General features: G+C 51.7%; 2 protein-coding genes across 2 annotated transcripts; both read left to right on the top strand.

Moving 5' to 3' along the window:
- Positions 1-1,088: 1,088 nt before the first annotated feature.
- LOC114616317 (complement C2-like) lies at positions 1,089-5,449 on the top strand. Its single transcript, XM_028761813.1, has 10 exons — positions 1,089-1,177; positions 3,201-3,341; positions 3,463-3,557; positions 3,644-3,761; positions 3,859-4,024; positions 4,130-4,206; positions 4,351-4,442; positions 4,591-4,717; positions 4,830-4,879; positions 5,028-5,449. Exons 1-10 carry the CDS (start codon positions 1,099-1,101, stop codon positions 5,199-5,201), a joined length of 1,119 nt encoding a protein of 372 aa, XP_028617646.1. The 5' UTR covers positions 1,089-1,098; the 3' UTR covers positions 5,202-5,449.
- A 90-nt stretch (positions 5,450-5,539) lies between these two features.
- LOC114616316 (complement factor B) lies at positions 5,540-8,947 on the top strand (the record flags this gene model as incomplete). Its single annotated transcript, XM_028761812.1, has 9 exons — positions 5,540-5,996; positions 6,084-6,317; positions 6,841-7,026; positions 7,119-7,292; positions 7,431-7,532; positions 7,845-7,981; positions 8,178-8,316; positions 8,682-8,813; positions 8,907-8,947. Coding segments are annotated over exons 1-9 (1,206 nt in total), but the record flags the coding sequence as incomplete, so codon positions are not given.
- Positions 8,948-8,950: the final 3 nt, after the last annotated feature.

The raw sequence follows: 8,950 nt of genomic DNA, 5'->3' as shown, positions 1-8,950 counted from the left end.
ACATTACCAAAAGTAAGCCACTTTTGCCCCAGCCATTGCAACTTCTCTCACAACTGCCAATGCTCCCATTGCTGTCTTCTAGACCTGGAGACTCTATAGATGCTGGGAAGGTCACTGGTATATATATACATACATGGCATACACCCTGAAATTACACAAACACACACACACAGACGCACATACTCTGAATTGTCATTATCCACTCATCTCCCGATGGACAAGAAAGTTGATTCCAATTCTTTGCTCTAGTGAATGAAGCAGCAATAACCCCAGGGTGCAGACATCTCTATGGTAGGGTGTGGAGTTCTCTGGGTATTTGCCCAGGAGTAAATTAGCAGGGTCATGTGTTCATTGTATTTCCAATTTGCTGAGGAAATGGTTTCCACAATGGTTGTATTAACTTGCAACACCCCAACAGTGAATAGGGTCCACACCCTCCCCATCCTGTGTTGTCAGATTGTTGATGACGGACATTCTGACTGGGGTGGGGTGATATCTCAAAGTAGTTTGAATTTGCATTTCCCTGATGAGTAGGGATAGCGAACTCGTTTAAGAATAGTTATGGGTCATTGTGTTTCTTTTTGAAAACTGTCTATTCAGTTAATTTGCCCATTTATTGACTGGGAAAAAATGTTTTATTCCTCTAGTATTTAATTTCTCTAATTCGTTGTAAACTCTGCATGTTAGCGTCTTGTCTGCAGTCTGTCTGGTAAGGGCTTTCCCAGCTCCGTGGGCTGTGCACTCTGATGTTTCCTTAGCTCTACAGAAACTTTTTGTTCTCATGTGTTCATTTTGTTTTGCCTGCACATATGTATGTGGATTACATGTGAGTCTAGTGACCTTGGAGGTCAGGAGAGGGCCTTGGGTGTCCTGGGAATGGAGTTCTAGACAGTTGTGAGCCACCATGTAAGTGCTGGGAACTGAACCCTGGTCCTCTGGAAGAGCAACACGTGCTCTTACTCACCGAGCTATCTCTCCAGCCCGAATCAGTGTGTTTTGAAATGGCTGAATGTTCCGCATGTTTCCAGGGATGTGCGGGATTCTGAAGTCAACCCGGATGGATTGTTACTTTCCTTCTTTGTTCTAGGAAAGTCCAACATGGGCGGCTCCCCCAAGCCAGCAGTTGACAACATCAGAAATATCCTGGGCATCAGTTGGAACAGAAACGACTACCTGGGTGAGGCTCTGCCCAATCCGGGCCCTATAGGCAGGGAATAGGAGTGAGATCCTTGGTCGCAGGGCTCAATGTGACCTAGCTCTGGCCCTGAGCCACGAGGGTTCCCCATAGCACTGCATGATTGTATCTGAGTACCACCTCGAAAAGCTGGGTACCGAACTGGCATGGTCCCTGTTGTGGTTCCATCTCCAGAGGGCTGTGGCTGTGGGCCGCTTCTTCCTCTGTGAGAAGGTCTGCAGTGAGCCTGCTTCACAGGAAGGTAGGGGCGGATGCTTAGGGAAATGTGAGCTGGTGCAGAGGGCCGCTCAGTACTGTCCACCGCTGCCGCCGCCACGTCATCATCACCTAACATTTCAGGAAACTGCAGGAAGAACCGGCCTGGTAGGGGCTGTCCCTCTGCTGTCCCTTCAGCAGTAGGCAGCTAGGTGAGGTGTTGACAGGCAAAGCTGCTGAAGGAACACATAATTCTTCAGGGTTAGGGTGACCGAAAACAATTAAAACATTTTTTCTTGGTTTGTTTCTGAGACTAGGTCTTGCTATGATTAAAGATTATGTAGAGGCCCGGTGGCCGCAGGGTTCTGAGCTTGTAGCCACAAAACCCCAATCTTCACCTCTGCGGTCACCCCAATTTTTGTTTAGTTTCTACAGTGTCCGGCTAGCTATGTTTGGGTTCAGATTTCTTATGTATTTATTGCAGTGTCTCCCAGCTGAGCACTCTGCCACTGAGCCATTACCCCAGGCCTCTGCTTACTTTTTTTTTTTTTTGGTTTTTCGAGACAGGGTTTCTCTGTGTAGCCCTGACTGTCCTGGAACTCACTCTGTAGACCAGGCTAGCCTCGAACTCAGAAATTCGCCTGCCTCTGCCTCCCAAGTGCTGGGATTAAAGGCGTGCGCCACCACCGCCCGGCCTGCTTACTTTTATTATAAACATTTTTTTTATCTATGTGTATGTGTGTGTCTGCATGCGTGCCTTTGGGGGCTAGAGGAGGATATCACCTCCCCTGGAGCTGGTTACAGGCAATGGGTGCTAGAGACTGAACTCTGGTCCTCTGGAAGGGCAGCAAGCACCCTTGACCACCAAACATTCTTTCTAGCCCTCTTTTGTTTTATTTTTGGGATGGGCCCAGGCTGGCCTCCAACTCACTGGGTAGCCTAGGCCGATCTTCCTGACTGACTCCACTTTCTGAGTGCTAGTAATTAATACAAGGCAAGAGACCCTGGTGGCAAATGCCTCTAACTTCACCACTTGGGAGGCAGAGGCAGGCAGATCTCTGTGAGTTCGAGGCCAGCCTGGTCTACAGAGTAAGTTCCAAGACAGCCAGGGCTACACAGAGACACTGTCTCCAAAAGAAAAACAAAAAGATCTTACTTCTTCTTCTTCTTCTTTTTCTTTTTTTTTTTTTTTTTTTTTCGAGACAGGGTTTCTCTGTGTAGCCCTGGCTGTCCTGGAACTCACTCTGTAGACCAGGCTAGCCTTGAACTCTCAAACTCAGAAATCTGCCTGCCTCTGCCTCCCAAGTCCTGGGATTAAAGGCGTGCGGCGCCACCACCTGGCTAAGACCTTACTTCTAATTCAGGTCACATTCACAATAGAATAGAACTTGAACACATTCTTCTGAGAACACACAGTTCTACCCGCTGTAGGCAATACACAAGGTAAACAAGGCAGCCCTGTAGCATTCAAGTGGTGACATGATGTGAAGCCAGGTGTGGATGGAATAAGAGGGTCTGGGGCATTAGAAGACCTTGCTGAGGAAGACCTGTGTGGGCATCTGGGGGAGAGCACTCCAGCCAGAGGTGCAGCTGGAGCAGAGGCCTGAGGAGGGAATGTACCCCGGGGTTTGAGGAACTTCTAGGAGGCTGTGGGGGGCTGGGCGGCGGTAGGAGAGGAAGCAAGACTGGGTGAGGGAGATGGGGACCATCTAACTCCGGCCTTTGTCGGCTTGCTGAGTACAAGTACCTGCCTCATGTCTTGGGTAGCCTCTCAGTCACGGGCTCTGGTGATTTCCCTCCTCCCCACCAGACATCTATGCAATTGGGGTGGGCAAGCTGGATGTGGATTGGAAAGAACTGAATGAGCTTGGGTCCAAGAAGGACGGCGAGAGGCACGCCTTCATCCTGCAGGATGCAAAGGCCGTGCAACAGGTCTTTGAGCACATGCTGGGTGAGTAAACCCTGTCCTCCCTGCAGAAGAGAGCATAGTGGGGACTCAGATGGGGGCTCATGGTGGCAGCCTGGACCAGTGGCCCTCACCCACTTCCTTCTCCATCTGGTCTTTGCCATAGATGTCTCTAAGCTCACAGATACCATCTGTGGGGTGGGGAACATGTCTGCCAATGCCTCTAACCAGGAGAGGACACCTTGGCAAGTCACCTTTAAGGTATCAGGAAGAAGGGGCAGGGCTTGGACCACAGAGGTAAAAGCAGCCAGGCACAGCAAACCCGGATTATTGTCTCTTCCCTGCAGCCGAAAAACAAGGAGACTTGCCAGGGGTCACTCATCTCTGACCAGTGGGTGCTGACAGCAGCTCACTGCTTCCATGACACTCAGATGGAGGATAGCCACCTGTGGAGGGTCAGTGTGGGTACGTCAGGGGCTGCAGGAGATCCCTCACCACAAGGCCAGAGTCACCACTGTCTCTCCTCAGCCTCTGGTCCAGTCTAATCCACTGTTGTTTCCAGGGGATCCCACTTCTCAGCATGGCAAAGAATTCCTTGTGGAGAAGGTGTTAATTCCCCCAGGGTTTAATGTCCATGCAAAACAGAACCAGAACATCTCAGAGTTCTACGGTGACGACATCGCTTTGATGAAGCTGTCTCAGAAAGTGAAAATGTCTACCCATGCCAGGTGCCTGAACCCAGTCCGGAGGGTACCCTATAGAGGACCGTGCTCTGGAAAGCACCAGACAGGATACTGACGATGGGCCTGTCTGACACTCGCCTTTCTCCCCAGGCCCATCTGCCTTCCTTGCACTGTGGGAGCCAACATGGCTCTGCGGAGATCCCCAGGTAGTACCTGCAAAGACCATGGTGAGTGCTGGAGGCTTAAGGTTCTTGGTAGGTTGCAGCCAGAGCTTGTGGGTACCAGTGGGGACCGGGCTGCAGTCCTCAAGCTGGATACATCAGCTCTGGGTAAAGGAATCTATCTTAACACCCTCTTCTCCCCATTGGCAGAGACAGAACTTCTGTCACAGCAGAAAGTTCCTGCACATTTTGTAGCTTTGAACGGGAACAGACTGAACATCAGCCTCAAGACAGGACCCGAGGTGAGAGCTCAGCAAGGGATGCTGGGATACTCTGGGGGCAGCTCCCAGAATGGCCAGCCCTCCCTGGAGTCTCCTCAATTCTCAGACCTTACTGGTCTAATGTCTCCTGGCATGTCCCCATTCTTCTCTTCTATGTCCCACACTGCAGTGGACGAGCTGTATCAAGGCGGTCTCCCAAAACAAACACATCTTCCCCAGCTTGACAAACATTAGCGAGGTGGTGACAGACCAGTTCCTGTGCAGCGGGATGGAGGAGGATGCTAATCCTTGTAAAGGTTAGTCCCATCCTGGACTCCCAGGGAGAAGGCTATGGTGTCCTTGTGGTTAGCAAACACTCTGAATACTAGTGTGCTGTCCTGGACAATACTGTCTTTTCTTTCCCTGCAGGAGAATCTGGAGGAGTGGTTTTCCTTGAGCGGAGATACAGGTCTTTCCAGGTGAGAAGCAGACTCTGGAGTGGAGCTCCCTGTCAGGGTACAAGTCCCTTTTGCTTAGGGGAGGTGGGAAGCCTTTGAGAGGAACCAGAGAGGTTGAGGGTTGGAGTGGGGCTGCCACTATCTCAGTCCTGTTGACTCTTCCCTCCAGGTGGGCCTGGTGAGTTGGGGTCTTTACGACCCTTGTCAAGGTTTCTCCAACAAAAACCTGCGCAGGAAACCCCCACACGGTGTTCAGCCGAGGGACTTCCACATAAATCTCTTCCGCCTACAGCCCTGGCTGAGGCAGCACCTGGATGGTGTCCTGAACTTTTTGCCCCTTTAGCATGGTCACTGACTCTCTCATCTGTCCTTCCTGTCTACTACCTCTGAGTGTTCTCGCTCCTGGGTCCATAAATCCTGGGCCTAGGAACCCAGAGACAGTGGCAAAAGCTAGGGAATCCCCGGGGTTGTGCCAGGACCACTGTGCTACCCATGAAGCAAGTCTCTCTCTAGCGTGGCTGACCTGTGCTCCTTTCGCTTTCACATGGAATTTCCAAGTTATGAAATTAATAAAAATCGGTGATTTCCACATCCTGTCTGTCTTCTGTTTTTGGGGGTGGGGAGGCCGGGAAGATTCCAGGAAGGTCAGAGACCCTGCTGCACAAACAGTGGCTGGACTCTGCCCCACCACACAGTCCATGGAAAAACTGGTCTCTAAGTGGGGGGTAGTGTTGGTGGTGGTCTGGGCTTGTTAGGAGGGTTGGGGGGCTAATAGGGAGCTCGGAAAGGGAAGTTCTGGCCCTTGGTCAGCAAAGGGTGGGGCTCAGATAGTATCTGTTTCCCCAGTTGGCAGCTCAGCAGGGGCCCTCCTTCATCAATGTTCCGGGAAGCAGCGTCTATGCAGGGTAGGCTGGCCAGGCTGCAGGTGCCAGAGCAGATTGCATAAAAGGTTAGGGGCTAAGGGAAAAGGGGTGTAGCCAGACCCAGCATTGGAGTTTCAGTTTGGACAGCAAGTCAAGTAAGCACCCAGAGTGAACTGGAGAGGGCTTTTGGCCGCTGGCCTCTCTCGTGCTTTCCATGACAATGGACAGTCCCCAGCTCTGCCTAGTCCTCTTGGTCATAGGCCTCTCCTCTGGAGGTAAGCAAAGGACACCCCATCCTCTTTTTGTCCCCAACTTCTGTCTTTGGCCTTCTGGGGCCAGGCTTCACCAGCCTTTCTCCTCAGGTGTGAGCACAACTCCAGTGCTTGAGGCTCGGCCCCAGGTCTCCTGCTCTCTGGAGGGAGTGGAGATCAAAGGTGGCTCCTTTCAGCTTCTCCAAGATGGTCAGGCCCTGGAGTACCTATGTCCCTCTGGCTTCTACCCATATCCTGTGCAGACTCGAACCTGCAGATCCACAGGCTCCTGGAGCGTCCTGCAGACCCGGGACGGAAAGAGTGTCAAGAAGGCAGAATGTAGAGGTTGGAGGCTTGGGAATGTGGACAGTGGGTGGCTGGGCAGACCAGGTGGAGGCTGTCCAGTACTTGGTGAGAGGAGAGCTGTGGGACTGGCAGTCTGACCTGTAGGCTGGCTGAGCATGGGCACAAGTCTGGGGGTGCGTGTGGGAAGGCTTTGCTCAGGCAGTGAAAATGATACCTGGAAACTGGGAAAGGGTGTCTAGAAACGTACTTCAGTTGGTAGAGTGTTTGCCTCCCGTGCACAAGGCGGTACTGCGTGAAGCAGGCGTGGTGAGTGCCTGCAATCCTAGCACGCAGGACATAGAGGCAGGAGGGGAATCTCAAGCACCTTCAGCTTCACAGCCACTTTGAAGCCAGCCTGGGCTACATGAGACCTTGCCTCAGAACAAAACAAAATAATCCCACAAGAAGAGGGGACAGTAGGGTTGAGGGGACTGGGCAGGTACTGTTTCTCAGTGACAGGATTTCTAAGACCAGGAAGGACTTAGAAACAGCACTCGGTGACTTTTATCTGTCTTCCTTAAAGCAATACGCTGCCCACGACCACAGGACTTTGAAAATGGGGAGTTCTGGCCCCGGTCCCCCTTCTACAACCTGAGTGACCAGATTTCTTTTCAATGCTATGATGGTTATGTTCTCCGGGGCTCTGCTAATCGCACCTGCCAAGAGAATGGCCGGTGGGATGGGCAGACAGCAATCTGTGATGATGGAGGTGAGAACCAGGTCACCCCTGACTTTACCCTCTGCTGGACGGCTTCACCTTGGGAATGCATGGACACTCACATTGTCTTCATGTCTCTGCAGCGGGATACTGTCCCAACCCGGGTATTCCTATTGGGACAAGGAAGGTGGGTAGCCAATACCGCCTTGAAGACACTGTTACTTACCACTGCAGTCGGGGACTTGTCCTGCGTGGCTCCCAGCAGCGAAGGTGCCAAGAAGGTGGCTCATGGAGTGGGACAGAGCCTTCCTGCCAAGGTGATCCTTGACCTGCTCCCTGAGTCAGCTCTTGCCCTGTTGGCTCCATGTCAAGAGTCTCTCGTCCTGAAATCCCATCACCCTGTCAGTGTGTCCTCCGTACTCCAGATATCTGACCTACTGTCTGGCCATCCCTAGATTCCTTCATGTATGACAGCCCTCAAGAGGTGGCTGAAGCATTCCTATCCTCCCTGACAGAGACCATCGAAGGAGCTGATGCCGAGGATGGGCACAGCCCAGGTTTGAATGCAAGGAAGGGCCGGGCAGTGGTGGTGCACGCCTTTAATCCCAGCACTTGGGAGGCAGAGGCAGGCGGATTTCTGAGTTCGAAGCCAGCCTGGTCCACAGAGTGAGTTCCAGGACAGCCAGGGCTACACAGAGAAACCCTGTCTCGAAAAATGAACAAACAAACAAACAAACAAACAAAGAAAAAGAAAGGAAAAATAAAAAAAAAAGAATGCAAGGAAGGAGGCTGAGCAGGAGGCCCAGGGAAGGATGGGTGGTCTGTCAGGTACTGTACATGCCAGAAACTGAGTCTCTGTCGGCACCTAGGGGAACAGCAGAAGAGGAAGATTGTCCTGGACCCCTCAGGCTCCATGAATATCTACCTGGTGCTGGATGGATCCGACAGCATCGGGGCCAGCAACTTCACAGGGGCCAAGCGGTGTCTTGCCAACTTGATTGAGAAGGTAGATCAGAGTGTTCCTCCCTTTGAAATGAGGGGACCTTATCTGTACCTCACTGCCCTTACAAGATGGTTTCTCGTGTCCCCAGATCCTCTGGGTCCAGGTCCTGATGTTCTCTGGGCTCCGCTCTGTCTCAATAGGAGTGTTGACTACCCATCACACTGTTCTTTTAACACAATGGCCTCTTGCTCATGCACAGGTGGCAAGTTATGGGGTGAGGCCAAGATACGGTCTAGTGACATATGCCACAGTCCCCAAAGTCTTGGTCAGAGTGTCTGATCCGAGGAGTAGTGATGCTGACTGGGTTACAGAGAAGCTCAACCAAATCAGCTATGAAGGTCAGAGGTCAGGGAAGGGAAAGTGGGAGGTGCACCTTGGGGCTGTGGTGGTCAGAGGCTCGGAGTTCTTCTGGAGAAAGTAGATAGACTACTATTGGTTAGAGATTGAACAAAAGTGTCCTTGGGTAATGGAGACTGCTGGGAGAGCCAAGGGCAAGTGGGTGATAACCCAAAAGTTAAACATTGTCTGGACTTGGTGGCACAAGCCTTTAATCACAACATCCAAAAAGCAAGCGGATCATTGTGAGTTCAAGACCTGAATGCTCTATATAGTAAAAGTTAAAGAATGTGGGACCTCAGTTGTCATAGACTTCTGAGGTGTAATTGTGGCTTGGAAGATAAGGTCAGTGACCTTTTATTTGTAGACCACAAGCTGAAGTCAGGGACCAACACCAAGAAGGCTCTCCAGGCTGTGTACAGCATGATGAGCTGGGCAGGGGAGGCCCCGCCTGAAGGCTGGAATCGAACCCGCCATGTCATCATCATTATGACTGATGGTGAGGCCTTTCTCCTACCCCAGCATCCTCCCATGTGCTTGTGTCTCCAGCGTGTTTTCCTTGACGCACTTTCACGGGCCTCGTTTCCCACAGGCTTGTACAACATGGGTGGAGACCCTGTCACAGTCATTGAGGAC

This window comes from Grammomys surdaster, unplaced genomic scaffold (genome assembly GCF_004785775.1).
Source record: "Grammomys surdaster isolate TR1022 unplaced genomic scaffold, NIH_TR_1.0 315361, whole genome shotgun sequence".
In the NCBI taxonomy this organism is placed as follows: Eukaryota; Metazoa; Chordata; class Mammalia; order Rodentia; family Muridae; genus Grammomys; species Grammomys surdaster.
The sequence above is the reverse complement of the archived record's forward strand: the minus strand, read 5'-3'. Positions and strand labels throughout refer to the sequence as shown.

Bases quoted from the DNA above. Each gene is read 5' to 3' on its own strand.
- LOC114616317 (XM_028761813.1), top strand. From the start codon at position 1,099: ATGGGCGGCTCCCCCAAGCCAGCAGTTGACAACATCAGAAATATCCTG. The intron at 1,178-3,200 runs GTGAGGCTCTGC...CCTCCCCACCAG, and splicing joins GAACAGAAACGACTACCTGG to ACATCTATGCAATTGGGGTG. The intron at 4,880-5,027 runs GTGAGAAGCAGA...TCTTCCCTCCAG, and splicing joins GGAGATACAGGTCTTTCCAG to GTGGGCCTGGTGAGTTGGGG.